General features: G+C 34.9%; 1 protein-coding gene across 3 annotated transcripts; it reads right to left on the bottom strand.

Moving 5' to 3' along the window:
- Positions 1-5,673: 5,673 nt before the first annotated feature.
- On the bottom strand, positions 5,674-22,395 carry LOC102218782 (prolactin receptor-like). Of its 3 annotated transcripts, none has more exons than XM_023343305.1 (10): positions 22,285-22,395; positions 21,525-21,626; positions 18,398-18,554; positions 15,503-15,635; positions 13,851-14,020; positions 9,956-10,122; positions 8,768-8,909; positions 8,573-8,669; positions 7,059-7,128; positions 5,674-6,952 (listed from the first exon to the last, which is right to left on the bottom strand). In XM_023343305.1, the coding sequence occupies exons 3-10, from the start codon at positions 18,456-18,458 to the stop codon at positions 6,230-6,232; spliced, it is 1,563 nt and encodes a 520-aa protein (XP_023199073.1). In that variant the 5' UTR covers positions 18,459-18,554; positions 21,525-21,626; positions 22,285-22,395; the 3' UTR covers positions 5,674-6,229. The 3 variants fall into 3 exon arrangements, with proteins under 3 accessions (XP_023199073.1, XP_023199074.1, XP_023199072.1); XM_023343306.1 differs by having other exon boundaries at positions 21,525-21,606; XM_023343304.1 differs by lacking the exon at positions 21,525-21,626.
- Positions 22,396-22,888: the final 493 nt, after the last annotated feature.

The raw sequence follows: 22,888 nt of genomic DNA, 5'->3' as shown, positions 1-22,888 counted from the left end.
TTGACTGTGACCCTTCCTGCTGAATATGTAGGATGTTTCTTTTCTAGTATTGATCATATAACACTATATTTTGGAGCCATTATTTTTGACTTTATAACTATATTCAATCTTTGGAAACATTTTAAGGATTGAAATGAGTACCACTTTAATTAGAAATGACAAAACATAGTAAATACGCTAGAAGCACTTTATAAAACATTAATACGCAGTTTTAGGGCATTCTGCAGCTTTTTCATTCATGTATGAAATATAAATGTAGCTGCTTTTTAAAGGTCGGTAAAGTGTCAATTAGTTAAAAACATGCTTATTAATTATTTATAAGTGACTAAAACAGTTTTATTGGAAGGAAGGACATAGGATAAAACAAGATGTGATGAAGACCAGCAGATTTAAAAATGTAATAATATTTAGAAAAGAAGATTGTAAAATACTTAAATAGGACATATATTAGAAACGCTTCATACTGGAAGGAAAGAAGAAACAGATTTTGAGTTTTAGACTCATTTTCTGCAGAAGGTTTTTTTTCTGTGTGTTGATTTGTCACAGCTTTAGACTGTGAACACTTGACGTTTTGATAGAACTACTCTGTAACGTAAGCACATGTTCTCACACAGTTTTGAAACTTAAATCAGAACTTGGAAGCAGCAGCAGGAAACTTTGGGGTTAAATTCACCACAGAACGGAGCTCCAACTAAAAAATAAAAAAAGGAAAGTTCATTTGTTACATGTAATTGAATTAAGTTTGTCAAACTTACTTTATTTACATTCAACATGACAACTTAATATATTTGCTTTCTTTTTTAAGTTGGATCAACTGTTTTTTTTCAGTGCAGTTTAAAAATGGACACTTTTGCTTATTGATGATCATCTTTTCAGTTTAATGTTTGAGGCCTCCTTATTTTTCATTAAAATCCCCTGCTTTGTCAGAGGGTTTATGATTCCAAGTTGCAGGGCATTAAGAAGAGAAAGAGGCCCACAGCATCACCAGTTCTCTACCATACCTAACAATGGGCATGAGTTGCTTTTCTATTTATCGTTCTTTCCAACTGGATTGTTTGTCCCACTTCTCATTCCAAACAACTCTTTGGCATAAAGAATAGTTTTGTTGATGGTTGTTTTGATTAGAAAAGGGCGTCCATTACTCCAGATCTTACCTGTGGTCACTCTTTGAGATGCATTCAGGACTATTGTTCATCACAGTTTCAGTTGTTTTTAATTATTGCTCTGACTGCACATTAGCTACTGTAGGCGGGTAACAAATTTCTGGATCACATATGTTCGCTTATGTTTCCTATTTTGACAAGTTGGCATAAGATATGTACCTCTGCTTCATGTCATTTGTACCTCAGGTAAACAGGAAGTGATTTCTAAATGAAAGTTACAAACCTCTGACATCATTTTAAAATAAGAAAAATGTTTCAGTTGCATTTATTTCTGTTAGAGTTGTTGAGATGATTTAACTAAAAACTAACATTTTTTAATGTTGGATATTTTCCCCAATAACTAACGTGTAGGTTGGATTTTTAATTATTCCTTTCAGCGTAAGATTATACTACTTAAATTAAAGATATAATTATTTACAAGACTTTATTAGTCTTGTAAATATTGTATATTTTTCCAAAATGTTAGATATTTTTATATGTTCACAAATCTATTGTAAGTCTTACTTAGGGTGATGTTCCGACTACGTTCTGTAAAATTTAATATTTCTGTTTTTTCAAATTAAGAGAGGTATTTTTTGTTAAAATTAAAGTTTAAACAACATTGCCAGCTGATCGTCTTCTTATGTCGCACATAGAAAATATGGCAAACTTGCATATGCAGAATAAAGGTAATTACTGTTTAAAATGATTTCCAGTGAGGTCTGAGTCAGAGAAAAGCAGAGCAAACTGCACATCAGGAACATGTTAAATCATTAAAAAGCACTGCTCAGTTTACAATCATCTTGTTTACCAACCTGATGTTTTTCTCCTGAACTACTTTGTGAAAATCTCAACAGGAGTTCAGTACTCCTCCTTTGTGCAGCTCATCATTTGAATTCTTTTCTTTCCAGTCTTTTTGTTCATCTGATATTTTACTATCATCTGTCTTTAAAGTACTGTTAGGGCTGACTGATAAATCTATTTTATTGATTAATGGAGTTTTTGGTTTTCAAAGGTTTAATTTTTGGAAAAACAAAATTCACCAATGTGATTCCATAGTTCAGAGTGACGTTAGCACACCCAACTTCTATTTCTTTACAACTTCTATTTATTTAGACTTTGAATTGACATATTAAGGTCAAACTAAGATTTTTTTAAGTTTTTATTAGTGTAAGGCATAATACTGCAAAAATACAGTCATAATATTACTAGAATAAAGTTGTAATATTAGGGAAATTAACTCGTAATTTTATGGGAACTCGAGAAAACTGGTGGTCTGAACAGGTTGTAAAAGCTTCTTTGTCAAAACTAATTTTCTCATAATTTTATTAAGTTCTGGTAAAATCGCATCTTTATGCTGCTACTAATATGACTATATTCTCGTAATTAAACAAAAATCCTCGTAGGCTGGCACCAATACGAATCACACAACACACAGACGAGATTACTAAAATTAAAGCTACTTTTTGAGAATAGTAATTTGTAATTTCCTTTTTAAAAAAGAAAGCGACAAAAGGAATCGGATGTGATATAAAAAACAATATATTTGATTAAGCCATAACTCCCATCCCTGTGGTTTAATGCAATATGATAGCGAGCGTGCGCTACGTAACAGAACACCGGGCTGCTCTGACGCCATTTTGAACTGAGAGGGGAAAATAATTGCTTTGGAGTTTCACATAAAATTACCTGTTTATGAGGTTGATAGAAGACGAGTTTTATCGGTTAATTATTTCATTTCCTTCATTGATAAAGCATCAGACTTCAGAAAAAGTAAAGCAACAGCTTTTTATTTAGTTGAAATCTGTTCCGGGGATTTGCTTTACGAACCCGCTGCTCACTGTCGAGTCAGTTCCAGGTGAATTGAGAGACTTGTTTACATGCACAGTATTTATAAAAAATATTTTTTTTTTCTGCAGGACTTAACAAAATACGGTTAACATTACAAAAAGCTGCTGTTTATGTCTGTTTTGCTTCCCGAGTGTTGAGTTTGGACTGTGATGTGAATCTTTGGCCAGTTTGTAGCTAACATGTTATTTTTAAATTGAGTTGTGCCCAAATTGCCACCAATATTATTTTTTTCTCAGTGTTTTATTATTTTTTTAGTAATTTCACACATTAAAAATATTTTTTTTTTCGATGTGTAACAGTATACTGTATTAGTTTATCATTTCTTCCGCTGGCAATGAATTATTTTTTTTTTCTTGAGAAGAAGATTGCCTTTTTACAGTATCTAATGGAGCTGAATAAGAAAATGTCTGTGGTACTCAGACTCTTTGTATGATTCGTGCTGCTTAGATATAATTTTGATGCAAGATTTTCAAGAGATGAGACAAGATGAAACTGTTTTGATTGTTATTTTTTGTCTTGTAATGTTCATCATTTCAGCTGACAGCTAAAGTCAGATTTGTTTTTTTTTCTTCACTGAATATACAGCTTAAAATTCTCTAATTATTTGCAGACATATCAGAGTCCTGAATAAAGTATATGTGCATAAAACTATTTAATATTCTTGGTTTGATTTTTCTGAAGAAGATAATTTTGCACAAGAGGAAAGAAAACTGTAGACGTGTGAAATAAGAGAGAAGTATTTCCAGACTTCATTTTTGATCCAGTTGTCGAAAAGTTGCCATTTACTGTCTTTTGCGTTTGTTTCTGGAAATTCAAATTTCTTGATATATTGAATATATACAATAAGAACAACAGAAAAAATTAATGAGAAGTACACTCAATACCTCGCCTGAGCTGCTTTTGCATGAATTACTGCATAAATGGAGCATGACATAAAGGCAATCAGTCAAGGTGAGGCTGCTTCATTAGCAGTATTTAGCTCTCCTGCTCTGTGGAGTCTGGTTTCTTCTTGTCAATTTTAATCTCTACAGAGTTTGCTGGCCAGTCGAGAACAAAACATCATGGTGATTGAATCAAGTGAAATGAAATTAAACTTTTCCACAGAAGGAACCAAGAAAGCAATGAGTGTGGCTTGAGTTCTTATAAAATCTTACTGAAGCTTTGTTCTGCTCCTTTTACTTCTTTTTACACTTTTTCCTTCCACTTAACATTCCATCAACATGTTTGTACAGCACTCTGATGTCTTCACTTCTCTGTGTTTTAAGTCAGGACATAATGTGACCATGCCTTAACAACTGTGTATTAAATTAAAGATTTACTGATCAGGTCTTTTTTTGTCCAACCAAGTCCGGCCGAGACCGAGTCCCGATCTATGTAAAAAAAATGAGAAGAAACAGATTCACAATGTTCCTTATTTTTTTATTTTCTCTACCTTATTTATAATTTAACAGAACATTATGGTTGTGTAAATAAAATGCAATTTTTGGTGCAACAGCTTGAGTTAAAACAAAAATACAAACATTGGGCAACATGAAAAACTATATTTGCTGTAGTCCACAGCGGATTCGCCGGCAGCTTTGCGCATGCGTGATTCCATTTCAGTGTGGAAACAGGTATGATTCTCTCTTAACTTATCGCAAGAACAAACTTATTCAGGCGCGATATTAATTGCGTTTTGTTATTTAACGGAAACACAGCAATTGAGAATTTTTGAATTTTTACGTTAGCAGAATATCGAGAAGGTTTTGCACACATTTGTAATGGAATCACAGCTCACAGTCCACGACTGAGACGCTCGTCTGATATTCGGTATCGATCATTATAACTGAGCTAAAATAGGAACAATATTGTCTGACCAGAACCAGAACCAGAACCAAACATGGAGAAGCAACATTCAGCTTATATCCACCGCACATCTGGAATAAAGTTCCAGAAAACTGCTAAACAGCTGAAACACTGAGTTCCTTTAAATCAAAATCCTATTTAGAGTTGCTTTTGTTTAATAATAACTGGAACATTGATCAATATATTTGATGTGCGGTTTTTTTGATGATAGTATTTGACAAAATGTAATGTTTATTGCTCGTTTATGGTATTTTTATGGCACTTTGAAGTGCCTTGTCGCTGAATTGTGCTGTATAAATAAACTTGACTTGGCTTAGTACACGCCTAAGCTGCAGAGTATCGCTGATAAGAACATATCTGGCATTCATGGACCTGTTGACCTCCACACACCTGATCAAGGACCGATTGATTGCTATTCTTCTTTTTAATCTCAAATATTTTACAGGAGTCAGGCAATAAGTGACAAACCAGAACTTATTTAGGTCAAATTCACTTTAAATTAATAGCAAAAATAAACTCTTTTCTGAATCAGACAGCAGAAGTGTGAGAATAAGCTGTTTTTATTTGTGATTCGACTGAAATTAAACTTTCATCCAGTGGGAAGAAGAGCTGAGCGTGTTAGCTTCTCACATTTTGTCACCACAATAAACAAATTAGTGCTGTTGATACTCTGATGTAGAGTGTAACGAGACCGAAAACAAGAACTAAGCAGACAGGTTTATCAGGTGCACACTTCTCAGATAAACCAGACCTGCTAGGACTTACCGCACGCAGACAGAAACAACGGACAATATTTAATAAGTTCAACAATTGCAACTCTTTTTTGCTGAGGTGCTAAAGATTTATCTTCTTATTTAATGCAAATATAAATCAAACATTCAGATTGACAGGAGTCCTTGCAGAATGACATTTCTGTAAGTGCTTGAAGAGAGGTAAGGAGTCCATTTAAAACTCCTTTTGAGTCTCTCTGCTTTGATTTGAACATTTTAGTTGCTGCTGTATTAAACATCAAGTTCCAAAAGGCTACTTTCAGGAGCAGCGGAGGGTTTTTAGTTGTTAGGTGGGTCATTTTGACCAAATGCTCCTCTGTGGGTTACAGTAAGAGTCTGAACTCAGTGATAATATCCCACTGATAAATGTCACTCTACCAGATCCACAAAACTTCTCAGTTTTTAAATCCTTTCAACAGCGCAGAGCTGCTGAAACTTTAAATGGCGAACGGTGGCCAAAGCAATTATTTTTTCCTCTCTGATTACAATAGATAAATAAATTCCTCTCTGGATAGCAGGCGCTGCATCCCATCCAATTCAATAATGTCTCGTTTGTTGCTGATAGCAGAAATAATAGCACATGGCATCATCAGTGTCCTGCGCCTCATTACAATCACAAGTTTACTTAACAGAAAAGGAGGGAACAGAATCTACGTATCCGTTTGCGATCATTTTCGAGCAAAACCCTTTGCTGAGCTCGCTGTCATGAGGCATTATCGGTTTCTGATTGGTCCAGTCAGTGTAGTGGTCTTCTTTTTTCTTACAGCATCCGTCGGCGGAGTCGCCTTTCTCCAGGAAAACCACGTCGCTGTTCACCTCTTTGACCCTGCTGTAGTCATCTGGCACGCTCACCTCCCTTTTCAACTTCACAGCGTCCGAACCGTGAGGGATTTCTTCTTCATTGAGGATGAGGATGGTGTCGCCGTTCACCTCTTTCACCCTGCTGTAGTCAGTCAGGGTCGGTCGCTGCTGGATGTCCACATAGCTGGTGTTTGGCTGGATGGACACTTCCTCCCCACTCAGACATTCCTGTTTCTCAATTGGAAGATTTGTTGGCTCCGTGTTTAAAAAGTTGCTCTTTGTTTCCTCTTTGCTGTCATCGGTTTTTTCCCAGGTGTTCAGATCGACAGTCGAGTCCCCGCATTGGATTTCTAATCCTAAGTGTAAACCGGCAGCAATGATGAAGATATCTTTCTTTTCTTCAGATGCGAAGGTATCAGTCAGCAGCCACTCGTCGCTGTCTGACACCAGCAGGAAGTCTTCCACCTGCTCCGTCCAGGCCGCCATGGGAGGAAAGTTCTGGTTCCCAGTCAGAGCGTTTACCACGTCTTCTGATTGACCACTCTGGAAACGTTGAAGTAGGACATTATTAAAAAGGCAGAAGCAGTTTTTCATTTGTTTATGTTTATATATTTTTTAAGCAAACAAACAAAAAAAAGTGCATTATTACCTTGAGAAGATGAACATCGACTCCTTTTATCTTCGGACCGGGAACAGGAGGGAGGAGACACTGCTTCACACTGAGTTACAACAAAAACAATATTCAACAAAATTACATTTGAAAGCACAATAAGAGTTTAATAAGTTGTTATTTATTTAATAAAGATGAACCCAAATGGAAAAACTGTGTTTTAAAAACAAATGGTCTCAAATTTTGTTGCTAACTATAAGTAACTGTGATTTCCTCAATAAAGAGATAAATAAATAAAGAGTAAAGAAAGAGGGAGAGTAGTAAAAGTAAAAGAAGTAAGGAAGGAAGAGAGGAGAGTAAGAAATGAAAGAATAGAAAAACAACAGAGTAAGGAAAGAAAGATATAAAAAGAAAGTGAGGGAGGAAAGAAGGAAAGGGGAAAGAATAGAGAAAGAAAGAAAAGAACAAAAAAGAGTAAAGAAAGAAAGAGAAACAAAAAGGAAAAGAACAGAGTAAAGAAAGAAAGAAACAAAGGAATGACAGAAAAAGAGAGAGGGAGGAATGAACAGAAGGAGGGAGAAAAAAGAGGAAAGAAGAAAGAACAAAAATTAACTAAAAGAAAAATGAAATAGAGTAAAAGAAGAAAGACAGAACAAAGAAAGAAACGAATGAAAGAATCAACAAAACTCTGATTTGAAACTCCGACTTTGGCACCTTGCAGTCTTTATCTCTTCTGTATATCAAAGTTTTGTCAGATATACAAACTCTCATCAACAAAACAACAAACAAAATGGCTATGTGTTGCAAATGGTCCAGTCAAATCCCAGAACTCAATCTTGATTGATAAACTGTGGGAATATTCAGAAAGCTGAACTGAAACAATGTGAAGAAAACTACACTTTTATTATATCAGGTTAATAATGTTGTTGACGTGACGTCAGGCTCTCCAGAACTCTGTCATGCCGGAGGTAAAAACAACCAATGCTAGTCTATATCTGTAACCTAACACAGCTTCTATTTAGTATGGAATGGGTCGGTTTCTAAGCTAGCTAGTTCAAAATTCTGTAAATATCACCATCTATTAGCACCAACCAGGTGAGTGACATTCACAGACAAATTAGCTCGACTTGAACAAGGACACGCCATGAATAAACTGGCGAAAACGACTTTGGAAAGCAATTTCAGCTGCTCTGTTCAATATTCCCGTCCCTAACTTCCGGTTTCCATCACGGCGCCTGATTGATTAAGTGACGTAGTTGCAAAGGGTCAATAGTTGGCGCTGGCTTTCCTATTCGATCTTCATCTTTGTTTGATAAATAATAATAATAATAATGATTTTTTTATTTATTCATTTTTTGCACATGAGGTAGCTACGGAAGAGGATTAGGGCCACCGAAAAAAAATAAAAAAAGAATTCTGACTTTAATCTCAGAATTCTTTTTTTGTTTTTCCGTGGCCCTAATCCTCTTCCGTAGGTAGCAAACATTTTTTAGATAATGTCTTGCTACAGCATGTCCTGATATATAAAACCCAAAACCTTATTTGATACTTACACTTTCCTCTTCAGCACTAGGATGTACATAGCTGTCAACAAAGGAATCAAGGAGAAAACAAAAACAAAAATCCAAAAGTATTTCTCAAGCTGACGATCTAAATAGAGAAAAGATAAAAGAAAGCAAATATTTTACTTCCAGTTACCCCAGTGGGTTTACAGTCTGAGAAGGAGGAAATGCGTTTTTAATACTTACGTTTAGGAATTTTAGCAAATATAGTGTTGCTCCACTCACTCCATTTTCCGTAGTCTAGATTGCAGCGAACCTGAACCATGTAGAGGAGCCCATGCTCGACGTTGTGAAAATTGAAAAAGGTTTGTGCACCTATATCTACTGTCTGGACAAAACACAGAAAGAAAAATATACCACAGGTTGTTTAAAGGTCACACATTGAACGCAATGTTAAATGGGAGTTAATTTTAACTGACTGTTTAAGACACTATGAAGGAAATTATTCCTTACTCCCTTTTCTCTCTTTTGTTTTCTTTCTTTTATCCCTCACTCTCTTTTAATTTCTTTCTTTCATTCTTTATCTTCTTTTTCTTTTTTTCCTTGGTTTTTCTATCATCCCTTACTTTTCCTTTCTCTTTCTTTCATTCCTTACTTTCTCTATTTCATTCTTTGCTCTTCCTTTCTTTCATTCCTTACTCATTCCCTTCCTTACTTTTTTACTTGTCTTTTCCAGAGCACATACAGAGGTTTAACAACCTGACCAAACATGCTGGAGCTCTGCTTGGGTTGCTAGGTAACGGGGCAGGGCTTGACTGGGGTTACTAGGTAACGGCGGAATGCCTGTCAAATGTGATTTAACAATGTCAAGGTCTTTAAAGCGGCTCAATTTTCAGACAACATAAAACATTAACTTATTGCTACAAAGAGCTGGGTGAGGTTTTATAAGCACTTGCTTTGTTTTTAGAAGGAGTTGAGACCCAAATGGAAGCAGAAAAACAAACATTTTGTATAATAGGTCCCTTTTAAACACACATATATATGTATATATTTAAATAGATAATTTTAAAACCTGACAAATATGGACTAAATCACAGCATACTGATCTATTTCAGAATAAGCTGACTTTAAATGGAATCCAATCAAATATGTGCCTTTTTCAGTCAATTTGCAAAATAAAGTAATAAAAAAGTATAAAGTTCTGAAGCTGAAGGCAACAAGACTGATGTAAGGAAGATAAAAGTTCAACAATATTTGGTTATAACCTGCTGGGGTGATTTTAGTTCAACCCAGAGACCAATTAGTCTGTAAATGATTGTGAGACAGATGGTAGACCTTCACCTTGAGGGCCAATTCTTTGGGAAACTAAGAAATGTACAGTAGCCTCTCAGCTTTAAGCGGCCCGGTTTGCAGTCTCTCACATAAAACACTCACCTTCCACTCCTTGCTGTCATTTTGTTTAACCCTCAGCTCATATTTTGGGGTGACCCAGCCGGTTCTGACGTCCACGTTTGGAGGGCTCTTCCATCTTATTTCAAGAAATGGACTGGGAGCGCTGCTGTTCACCACCACTGTGACATTTACAGGAGGGTCGGGCTTCACTGCCGGCCAAAGAAAAAAAGGAACAAAGTCAATAACTGCATTAAGTTTACTGCCTCTCTGCCCATTAGAAAAGAAAATCTAATATTAAACTTAATGGGATAAGTTTAGTCAGTGTCTTAGATCTGAGTTATGACAAAGACTAACACGTCAAATATTGACCAAATCTGAGCTTTAGTTACTCACAATCAGAGAAATACAAGAAAGTGGAACTAATAGGAGGAAGAACAAATATTAGCATACACTGCAAAAACACAAAATCCTATTTTGGTCTAGTTTCTAGAATCAATAATTCTGAATGATGAATGATGAAAAACTACTAGTTTTACCAGCAGATTATTTCAACAAGACCTTTCCCCCATATTATAAGTGAAATAATCTGCCAATAATCTGGAACAAATAGTTTTTCATCAATATTAAGAAATTATTGACTCAAAGCTATGTAACTTTTATTAAAAAATATATTTGTTTACATATTTGTTGATGTGGTGACAGTTTGGTACGAGACAAAAAAATAAATAAAAAAATTAAATCGAGCTCTCTGTTTTCTTCCAGTGCTAACTAGAAACAACCGATGCTAGCTGCAGCTAGCATAGCATGAAAGCTCAGGCTAGTTAGCATAGCCACAGATGACTGCAAATTAATTATTTTTCTGCAATGGCAAGTTGTTTCTTTGGCATTATATTTAGCAGCAAGAACATGAGACAAATTGACAGCGCTAAAACCCTCCTCCTGGTTCTGATTGTTGTTTTTGGTCGGCAGTTGTAGCTCCGGGAGGAAGTGGACCGGCTTTATCTTTTCACAGATTATCTGTCTTATACCGAACCGTCACAACATGACAGTTTTAACAAATATGTTTTTTTAAAGAAAGTTACACACTGCAGCTTTAAAACAAGCCACTATAACTTGCTGAAAAATTATTTGCAAGTTAGTTTTGTGTCATTTGTTGTTACTGAAATATTTTCAGTAAAACTAGACCAAAACTACTTGGTAAGATTTTTTTATTTTGCAGTGTAAAACTGCACTTAAAAATATGTAAAACAAATTCTCCCACTTAAGAAACAGATCTCTGCTTGGTCTTCATGATGCTATTATTTGTCTAAAAAATCTCTAAGCATAAATCCAGCTGTTCTGTGAAGGTCTGACATTAAATTGCTTTCCTATAGCTTTCTTTCATGTTATTAATACATGTTTCTCCTTCTTGTTTTGGCAAGTGGAGAAGACAAGCGGGTGAAGGTGTGGGACTATATGCAAGAAAAAATTACCCACTTTTCACTAATCGGGTGATTTCTTTGCACATGGATTCAGTACAGAAAATAAAAAAATAAAATCTACCTAAATAACGTAACTATTAGCTTTAACGAGACGGAATTGACATGCGCAGCCACTTTTATAACCAAACAACGGTGGTGAAATCTGATCTGTGATTGTACACAACATGTAGAGGGCTTGAACCTGTTCTACCTCATTCTGTTTTAGTTTTGTTTGTTGCTGTTCGCTCGTCTCGCAGTACTTTTCCATTCCTCCCTGCGCTCAAGACGGCAGGGCAGCCAATAAAACCGAGCCAATCATTAGCTCGCTATATGAAGATAATTCTCAACTGTGTTGATTTCTTTCTGCATAAACTCATAGTGAAGGTCAGCAGTGTTTGTATCCTGAACTGACATTTTACTTTTTAGATTCATAATATTCCAGGGATATTCTTAAAAAGGACTTTATGAATTTACCTTTTATAGACAAAGATATCACAACGTGAGAACAATAATAAGGATTTAATGTTGCTAGTCATAAACTTTCAATAGTAAGCCAAGAAATAGTAATAGTTTTAGGAATCAAACTATTACTTCACTACATTTCACCTTGTATTGCCATTTTAAACTATTTTCTTTCAAAAATATATAGATTAGTTATATATTCTATTTTAACAACAGAATGCAGATTATTTTAGTAAGATGTAGGGCTACAACTAACAATTAATCAAGTAATTCATTATCTGAATGATTAATTGATTAATCAGATAATAAAATGCCACATTCTGCAGACATTTCATTCAACCAATTCAGCCTTTTTAATACAATTTATGCAACACATTAAAATACTCTAATTAACGAGTAGTTCAATTCCTTTTTTAAATGTGAAAATAAATATTTTATTCCCTAAAATTCACAACATATCATTCCTTGAGTGTGCACTTGATCATTTATAGATTAATTAATGTTTGGACAGCAAACTATGCATAATACAATCACACAACCAGTTAGGCAGTATTTAAGATCTTTAAAACAAAAAAAGCTGATCAATAAATAATTGTCGACATGCATCTTTCAGGCACATTGTCCAACCCTAAGAAAAACTGTCAAGGTTATTGAGAACTCAGATAATAAATAACCACGGTAAACCATCTGATTTACATTTTACTCTTAAGTACGGTAAATTGGATAGTGTTTAACTTTCTATAATCTAATTTTAGATAATGTTTACATCATTCACAGAACAGCATGAACGTCCTCTCTTTATTGTAACAAATGCTCCATTTAGAACTCCATGTTCCTCCCTTAACTTATTACACACTTATCACAAAATTAATTTGTTGAAACAAAAATCTCTTTCGTCCTTCACCACCATATCTGTAAACTGTTGCACAATTATCTTCTACGTGCAACACTCGCTTTGTGAACTTGATTGTCATAATGGTTTCAAAAACTTACCCTGCAATACGATTTTTTATTGTTTCAGTCTGTTGGACCTGAATAAACAATAAAGCTCTAAAACCAGATTTTCTTTAAGTCCAAAGTGGAAATTAAAGCTCATATTATAGAAATATCTGTGGATAGATGTTGTTATTCAGACTGCTGGCCCATTGCCCCTCTTAATTTCAGTTGACTGTATGTTTATTCAGTCGTGTCTTTGTATTTGTCCTTGGTGATATGATTACTTAGTGCATGTTTTATTTGTTACGGAAATTTTACAGCCCTATTTGCAGCAGTTGTAAACATTATAATGTTAATCTGCCTTGCTTGCTTAAATTAATTTTAAATGAATGTTTTCATTGAAGGAGGCAATGAAGCCTTCAGTTACATTTTTAAGAGTTTGTAAAATGTATGTACGTTTATGTTTTTATGTTACACTTAATTGTGTTATTGAGATCAGATGCAATGAATCATTTAGTTAAATGTGCTACCTAAATACAGTATATTCATATTACATTTAGAAAAAAACTGTTAAAATACACTTTAAGAGCTCAAAACCTGTATCAAATTCATGCTGAATGAATTTATGTCAGTTTCTGACATTCATTGAATATTTACAGTTTCCTTTTTCCTGTGTAGGTCAGGGGTCAGAGGTCAGTAGTCTGCCTTCGGTATAGCTAAACAAAGTTGTTTAGAGCCCCAAAAACTACATGACCCTTTAAAACAAGATAGCAATTTTTAAAATTTGTGTTAAACGATCGTTTTATTTTTAAATTAAAGAAAAACTACTTTTATTTTTTTTATATCAAACTGTTTCATAAAAAGGAAATGAATTTTACATAATTTTTTTTTATGTATTTGCATCCCAAAGACAAAAAAAATTACTTGCTAAAAAAATATTCCTGACTCTACCAGTTTAAAAAATCTGCCAATCTGCATTTGTTTATTATTACTGTTAAATTTTTAGAAATGGCTAAATTTTTATGTTTTTGCCAAAGTTAATAAGAGCCACAGGTTGCAGCCTTGTGGCCTCGACTTACCATAATTCATCACATCCGGTATCTGGAACTGTGCCGAGGCGTTCCCCAGGGCATTTGTTGCCACCACCATCATGATGTACTCAGCCCAGAAGGAAGTGTGCTTCTTATCAAAGAAACATGAGTTTTCTCCTGCAGAGACGTAGTCTGGACACTCACGGACTCCTCTGAAACTGTAAAAACGGAAAACCAGACCTTTACTGGGCAGAAAGTGGAAGAAAAACTCTGCTGCAGAAACTTAAAGAAGAGAACGTTCGGCTATCAACCCCTTCACTGTAACCAAAAATTCATTCATAAGCATCTAATCAGTGAAATCAGCACAGCTGAACACACATCTTTTACACACACCATTCTAAAATATTAAAGTTTGTGTCTCCGACCAGTTAAAAAAGATAGATGTCTTTAAAGGATGTTCAATATTTTGTTATAAGATACCAAGATTATTTATAAAGCATGGTGAAACAAGCAGTGATGCACATGTGTGACATGTTGGCCCCAATTTTTAATAAATGGTTATTAATTTATAACTAAATTAATAAACTGTCAGAGGAGCTACTGTTTTTTAAATATACAATAAGGAATTATTTACTTTAAACAAGATCCTACATCTTGCTGAAAAGTTACTTGTAACTTAGTTGGTATTTCAAATGTACTAAGATATTTGAATGAGAAACTAGAAAAAAAACTTAGTACGCCCAGTGGACTATACCAAGTCATTGATTTTTGCAGCAATCCATCATTCTGAGCAAGCATGTGGCGAAAGTAAGAAAAGACTCCTGTTGAAAAGGAAGTGTGGATGCTATCATAAAAACTAATTGTAAAAAAAATTATCCAAATAAGCTGCTGCTGGCCAGGCCTTACAACGCAACACATACATTTCATAAAAATGGCTGCAAACAGACGCGCCATTATACAACCGTCTTTGAAAAGACGAAGTAGAGCCTCCTGCACAACCATCAACAATGCAACAAGTGGTTTCTGTATGGTAAATCAACAACAAAACCAGCTGGCCAAACTTTGTTGCTAGGTGAAGGGCTGGGCTTTGCTGGGGTTGCTCGGTAACAGGCTGGGCTCCACTTGGGTTGCTAGGTGAGGGGCAGAGCCTGCTGATTTGGGAATTCTAGAGATTTTTGAGATGGTCATTTTCCAGACACCAAAAACCATTAATTTATTGCCCAAAACTGGCTGGGTGTTTTTTTAAGCACATGGAGACCCAAATGCAAGTACGAACACATGCAAAATGTGAATTTTGCATAATAGCTCCCCTTTAAGCTACAATTACTAATATTAATGTGAGGTCAGAGCAGTTGAAGCTCTCACAGGTGAGTTCAGGGTTTTAAATGAGGATGTGAACTCATTCACCAATAAAATATGTGCTCACTTTTTACCCACAGAAGGACTTGATAGTTTTGGTAGTTCCGCTCATTTATGGAGCAACTAAAAATGTGTCTTACTCCCATCATTGTAGCTGATAAACTTATCGGGAACTCTAAGGGCCATCTGGTGGCCTTGTGGCTAAAACAAACAAAATATACAGCATATAAACCCCAACTGAGAAACTGTGCCGTATGCCACTCCCCTTTTTCCCATCGTCTGTCTGAACTGTGACCTGCTGATTCAAGACAAAAAGGTCAAAATATGTAGAATATACTGACTTTTCTATCTCGTAGAAGAGGCGGTATTCAGTCGGCAGCCCTCCGTCAGAGCCTGGCTCCCACCAGCAGGAAAATGTCTCCTTCTCTCGGGACCTGCAGTCAAATTGTCTGGGACTCTCTGGCGCAGATGTACCTGGGCAACAAGAGTGGCAAACAAATCATGAATGTTAATTCCCACTCTGGGCCCCTGCATTATGAGTATAATGCTTGTTGTTGTTTACCTCATGTAATTATGTATGATTTGTAATCTTCAGTCAAAGTTAGTTTGTATCCAGAGCTTTCAGTACATTTTATAAGTGTCACCTAGTTCAGAAGATGTACTTTCTTCAACATATAATAAACAAAAATATGCTTTTATTGTGTAAAATCTATCAGTTTCTTTAAACAGTACACAAATTGAAGGTGACAGCATGAAGTCATTTTCAGATTAATTTGTCAGAGGTCAAACTCATACAGTAAGATGAATGTAATAAAAAGCCAAACATAAAAATAAAACAAATTTAAAACATAATTTAAAAAATGACAGTATTAGACTTTTTAAAATAAATTAAAAAGTCATAGTATTACAAAAATAAAGTCATAATTTTATGACTTTATCCTCTTATTATTATTATTATTATTATTATTATTATTATTATTATTATTATTATTATTATTATTATTATTTTACTTTTTTATTTCCCTAGCCTGGCCCTGAATTTAGTTAGTTTTTATTGTTAATATTATTTTATAATATCAGGAGGAAAATAAAAAATAAAAAATAAAAATACAAGACTTAATAAAATTTTAAAAAGTTGTACAAGAGTAGTTAAAATAATGAGAATAAAGTTGTAATATTACCACTTTATTCTTGCAATTTTTTTTGTTTGTTTTTGTCCGATACCCTGCTATACAAAATAAATTAAAAAATGAAAAAAAAAAAAACCTCAAATGTTCTAAATATAAAGTAAAAAATACAAAGATGAAAAGATAAAATACAAAGTACAGAATAAAGCAACCTGTTATAAAAATAAAAGTAATAGCAAAAACTTTATTATACCACAAAACTTATAAACTATCTGAATTAAAATGAAATCAAATAATGTATAAAAAATCTGAATAATTCTAGAGGAGTATTGCTGCATTGCAAACAGAACTGATTTGAACTGAAATATAGCCAAAACTTTTCAACAAAGTAATTCATTTACTTAGTTTTTTTCAAATTGACAAAAAATAAGAAAAGTAATCCAAAACCAAAACTGTCAGTAGTGATTTTTAACTGCTAACTAGAAAAGGACCTGTCCACTTTACCGCTGAGTGATTTATTTTAATTAGCTGATCTTTAACTCTATGGAGTTGTAACATTTTCACGTCCTTTTAGTCTGGGTTGCTACAGTCTTTGATTTCAAAGTAGTTCTATTTTGATGTTTCTCTGATGGATCTGTCTTCACTGAAGTCCATAAATTCTGTAAAATCCAACACAGTTTTAACAAGTAGGAAAATATTTTATGTAAAAGTCATTAAATACATGCCCAACACCCAGGATTGTAGCAAAAACAGCACCTCAGATCAGTGACTGGAACCACAGAGCGCTAGATTTATAACACTCAGATCGTAGAAACAGATGCTGAAAAAGCCTCATTTGTTTTGTTTGGCAATCCATTATGTAAGAATATATGATTTGTTGGGCCTTATTGTATGGTCAGATACAAAACTAGGAAGTCTTAGACTGCTTCTCTGTCAGTGGTGACCCCAAAGGGAGGGTTAGTGGGGGCCATAGCCCCCTCTTGAAAAATGCTGGCCACCCCAGAAGAAGAATTTTACGATATAGAGAAGCATGCAGAATCATCTTCTTCAATGAAAATGTAAATCCTAATAAATACAAGATAAGTACATTTGAAAAGGTATATGTCTAATTTATCGACCGGTACCGCCAGATTGATAGCCTTTAACTTAAAAGCTGCATCATATGAACTTCTTTGTGTTGTTTCCTTGATGAGGGGGTATGAGTTTGAAAACATTTCTCCGTGGTGCCTGCTGCTAGCATGTGCTTGTTCTAAATGAAAATCAGCACTTTCTTTTTTTATTTCCAATTTTGACTTCCAATGATTCACTTTCTGCTAAAGAGCGCCCTGGCGGTTGAAGAAAAACCCACAGAAAAGCCGAACCGGGCTACAAGCCGCATGGTTCAAAGCGTGGGAAAACAGTAGCAGCTTATAGTCCGAAAAATCAGAGAAACTGATAATTTTGCAGCAACAAGCAGCTTTGCTAGAGTGTTTGTTTTAAAGTCTAAAGGAGACAAGCTCTAAAGAGGTTTGTGAGCTACAGAGAGATGTAAAGATAAGGGAGAAGAGCAATGATTGGTAAAATATGACACTATGTCGCAACACAGCGCCATTGTCCTGAGTGGGAGAGAGGAAGTGCGAAAGTCACACAGAGATAAAAGTCAAGGTAGCCCTGAAATAATCTCCATAAAAATGAAAACACCAGCTTCAAGTGGAGGCTATTCAATCCATCTTTTTCATTTCTCTATGAAGCAGATTTGAAAAAACTTTGAGCTACAATCATATTCAAAAGTTTCTATTTCACTCAGTCAGAGCACACGTCACACACAACCTTCTTATCTTTCTGCTCTTTTGTGATCTATGGTTTCATGGAAAGAAACTTGAGTGTTTAAGCTTTGAATTGCAAAATTAAAACAGATTAAATATCCTTCAGTCACTTAAAAGCTGTGAATACAGAGTAAAACAAGCCACTTGCTTTGATGGAAAAACTGAACCTCAGTTCACAGAGAGGACAGATGTGCAAGAAATATAACTGCTTGTATTTAGATTCTGCCTTCAGTTCAAAAATAAAAATAAAACAACCACTTTCAACACAACCTTCTGACAAAATGAATATCAAATGTTAACTTACTGCTGCAAACTCCGGCTGCTGACATCACACAGAGCATAACCAAACCGAGGTGCGTCCTCATCCTGGCGTCACACACCGACACAGCCAAGAGAAACCAGCAGCATGTCCTCAATGAGGTACCGTAAACACGGGGCTCAGCTGCGCGCCTTGTTTACACCTGACACACAGAGACATGCAGGGAAAACATCACATTTAATCCACACAATAATGAAACATGATATTCAAACTGAAGAGTTGGGATGTGACGGGATTACAGGAAGCTTGAAAAAAAGTGAAGGTAGAGGCATTGACCGCTAACTGAAGACGAAACTACGAAAATGTTCAGTCATATATCCTGTTGTGCTTTAAATAAGATGTGAGTGAAAGTACTAGAGAGATGAACGCAGGGAAGTGCTGCTGCACACTGCTCAGTCAGCTGGCTGAAAGAGGGTTACGGTGTATTTTACAATCAGAGGTGGACAGAGTACACAGAAATTATACTCAAGTAAAAGTAGCACTACTTCAATATATTTTTACTCAAATAAAAGTAAAAAGTAGCCATCCAAGAGATTACTCAAGTAAGAGTAAAAAAGTATTTGGTAAAAGGTCTACTCAAGAACTGATAAACTGATTAAATTATACATAATTTAATATTTAAAAAATACATAAGACCGGGCAAAATGTGAAGTTAAGTGGAAATTTTGGTATTTTAAGAACCAAAATGACAATAATTCATATAAATAACAACAAATTACAAAATCAGGCAAACAAAATTTTTCAAAATGAGTTTCGTTCAACTTTAACGAAAACTGCAGCTGTGTGTCTGTGTCTGGTGAATTTTTGGTTAAAACATGTTTGTTTTTCATTGAGTAGATAGAAAATCCAGAAATTTTACTCAAGTAAGAGAAACGACACTTCATAATAAAATTCCAGCATACAGCATAGTAAAAAATACTTCTAAAAGTTACTCAAGTAAATGTAATTGAGTAAATATAACTTTGTTTACGATACTTTTTGTGATTTTTTTTATTCTTTGGGGTCAATAAACTTTCTAAAATCCGTTTTATCATGCCTTCATTGAAAACATTGTCACTCTTTCATTCATCTGATGGTTCTGTTCAATTTCAATTCCAGATCAGACTTTCCTACGGAAATTTATGTCGCCCCCCAGGATAAATGGCGAAAAGAGAGTGTCTTCAGTCAGAGGCTTCTTCAAATTCACTGTAATACAGACTGCTACTTCCTGCCAACAGCCATCAACATCTACAATAACTCTGAAGAACGAATGAGTTTCAATGGCATTTAATTTCCCTTTGGGATCAATAAAGTATTTTTGAATTAAATTTTTTTTTCTTTTGCGTTACATCGCAAATTGTTTTCGTTCTCTCACAATGTTGTATTAGTCAGTTAATGCAACATCTTGAATACTGGAAGTCTTTCTGCTACCATCTAAGGTTTTTCCATGAACCTTAATATCTTGTTAGTGTAATATTTGAAATTTTATATATTTTACTTTAGGATACAAATGCACAACAAACATATGTGCAAAATTTACAGTAAAACAGGTCAATCATTCTTTCTCTTTCCATTCCTTCTAAGATATAAACAGAAACTTTCCATGAGAAAGAGAGAAAAATACATCCAACCTATTTGGATTATTATTTTTTAGTTATTTTCACGGGGTAATAAAGTCGTCTGACAGTTTTGTCTTTTAGTCTGAATGGTTAATAAAGGAGCGTTTTCAGGAGCAGTCCCATCTCCACCTTACACAAACAAACATGAACACGCAAGTAGATCAATTTTCAACCAGTTTCTGTACCAAAGAGTGAAGAATGGAGAAACACGTTTTAAAGGTGTACATATACAGATGCAATTTTAAATAGACATTTGTTAAAATTATGAGTGCACACAAAATAAACCAGGATGTATTTGAGGAAATGCAAAAATATTTTTTTGCCTCTGGGGGCCTCCGTAGAAAATAACTAGATTATGTTAGAAAATTATTGGCCATCCTGTTAGATCTCAATCTGTCTTTTCTGATCAACAGACAATAAAAAGACAATTAAATGACTTTAGCTGCTCCACTAACCCAGCAATTAATCAATTAATCGCAAGATAAATTAAAATGACCTTGGTCATTTCTGATGTTTTATCATTTTTAAAGTGCAATTTTGTTTACAAAGACTTCATAATCCAATTTATTTAAGGTTTTGATTGTGTATAGTTTTTATTTCCTTTTTATTTATTGTTTTTGGTTGTTGGATATTCAAAGTTTATTAGGCTTTGACAGGGTGCACTTGAATTATTATGGCATTATTGATATATTACTTGAAAATGGTCTCAAAACAATAATAATGTTGTTTATGGGAATAATTACTGGGGCAATTTATTATCCAGCAAAATGTGTTATTGTGACGACAAGCCTTCATTCCACTGTGGCTACCAATAACTTTCTAAAGACATTAGCCATGTTTTAAAATGTAAATATAATTTTTACATTTTCCCAGACATGCATAACACTTGTAGAAAGAAATGTATGAAATTAAATTTCTTGTTTTCTTATTTAAAAATCAAAATAAATATATAAAAACAGATTATTTTGTTTCAAAGAGCCACTTTGCTTTAGATTTTGTTTGGCTGGACTGAATGCAAAAACGGCTGTGTTGCAATTTTAAGTTAAATTGAATCATCACGTTATGCTATCGGGATAATTGCTACACTGTGTAGTTTCTTGATTAGCATGTCTGACAAACACAGATTCACTTGAGATAACATTATGTACTTCCCTATTCCAAGGAGTTCATGTTTATTTACATGTTGCAGGTCCAGATAAAGACATACTCAGTCAATGTGGGCTCTGAAGTGCTGACATTCAAGCTGCAAATTCATGTCAGAGTGACTGCTCTGCTGCTTGCTCCACATGTTTCTACACTTACAGGAAATTCACCGACTCAAAGGGAACACTAAAGACCTCAAAGTAGCTTTTTCACAGGCTGACAACCTTGAAAGGCGTAATGTGTCTTCCTCAGGAGAAATATAAAGTGTATATGCAATGATGTGTGTGTCTGTAGCTTTCTGAACATTTGTTTGTTTTTTCTTTCTTTCTTTCAAACACAGCGACAACAAACTCAGTTTTGTGTAACTACACCTGCTCTGGCAAGTTTCAACAGGATCGCTTCCTGGTGCGTTAGGCAGGCCCTGCATGAAGCTTGATTTCCTTCTTTCCAACTCTGGGAGCGGACAAAACAAACTGCATGTAAAAAATAAAACCAACTGTTAAACTGTCACTGCTTAAATTGTTTTAGCCTTAAACCTGAAACAATTTAGTCTCATTGAAAAAAAAAGATAATAAAGTTATTTAGTGAGGATCTGAACAGCCGGAGTAAAATATAACCATTATATTTGACGTTGAAAAGCACATACTAAAAATATTGTTGGAGAAATGGTCACCAAGGAAACGGTGTTTCCATGCTGCTCTATTTATTAACCTCACTCCAACACAGCAGCCTTTCACATATGATTATTTTATTCTGCTTCTTGGTTAGAAAATATGCTTACAATATCCATAATAACACACATTACTTCCTTTAAATAATCTTTTTTAAACATCAACGTGATGGCAGAAGCATTATTTTAAAATCAGAATTTAATCTAACTAAATTCGTGATTACAGGACACTCAGTTATAGTAACGCGTGTGATGCATGTCACTACATGGTGTTGGATTACATCGTGTTGCTTAAGCCTGCGCACGCGTCCACACTCACGCGCACGCCCCTTTTACAGAAAAACATCCCAAATTATTGATAAACAGCTGATTATACAACTATTAAAAATGCGCTTGATCATCATAAACATTTAAAAAGCAGTTTCTCTGTTGCATTTAAACATTTCAGAGGAGGGACTCACCGCCTCGCAGGACTGTGGACGATCTTTATCAAGCTCTTCCTCAGATGTTACATCGCAGCGGAGGACCTGCTCTCACCTGGCAACCCCCTCTGAGCCACACGACTCAGGTATGACCGCTTATGAGGAGCCGGAGAGGTGAATCACCGGGAAGGGAGGAGCTGCCGGCGCACGACCTGCCCACCTGAGAGCCGGCGGAGATGGCAAACACGGCGAGATTCGTCACTTCGCCAAGTTTTCCAAAGAGCTCCAAACACGCGCTTTCACTTTTCATGCTGTCACTTAATTTATGTTAGATGTTAAATAAATATTATATATGAAAATAACACAATCTCAAGCAATCACTCAGATATGATAGCCTACCTGTTTCAGTCCGCCGAGAAAAGGCGGATGGCTTTGAACGCATCGCGACCGCAGAAGAAAGGTGTGTTTTACCTGCGTGACTGTTGCAATGTTACCAGACAGGAAACCTTAAAATTTTAAACGAGTTCATCAGTTTGACTCCGATGTAACTGACAGTTAACACGTTTTTTTATCTTCCTTTAAAATCTGCTGAATATTTTAAATACTTCCCCCTCCAGACAAAAACTTTTGACAATAATAATAA

This window comes from Xiphophorus maculatus, chromosome 12 (assembly GCF_002775205.1).
Source record: "Xiphophorus maculatus strain JP 163 A chromosome 12, X_maculatus-5.0-male, whole genome shotgun sequence".
Lineage (NCBI taxonomy): Eukaryota > Metazoa > Chordata > Actinopteri > Cyprinodontiformes > Poeciliidae > Xiphophorus > Xiphophorus maculatus.
The sequence above is the reverse complement of the archived record's forward strand: the minus strand, read 5'-3'. Positions and strand labels throughout refer to the sequence as shown.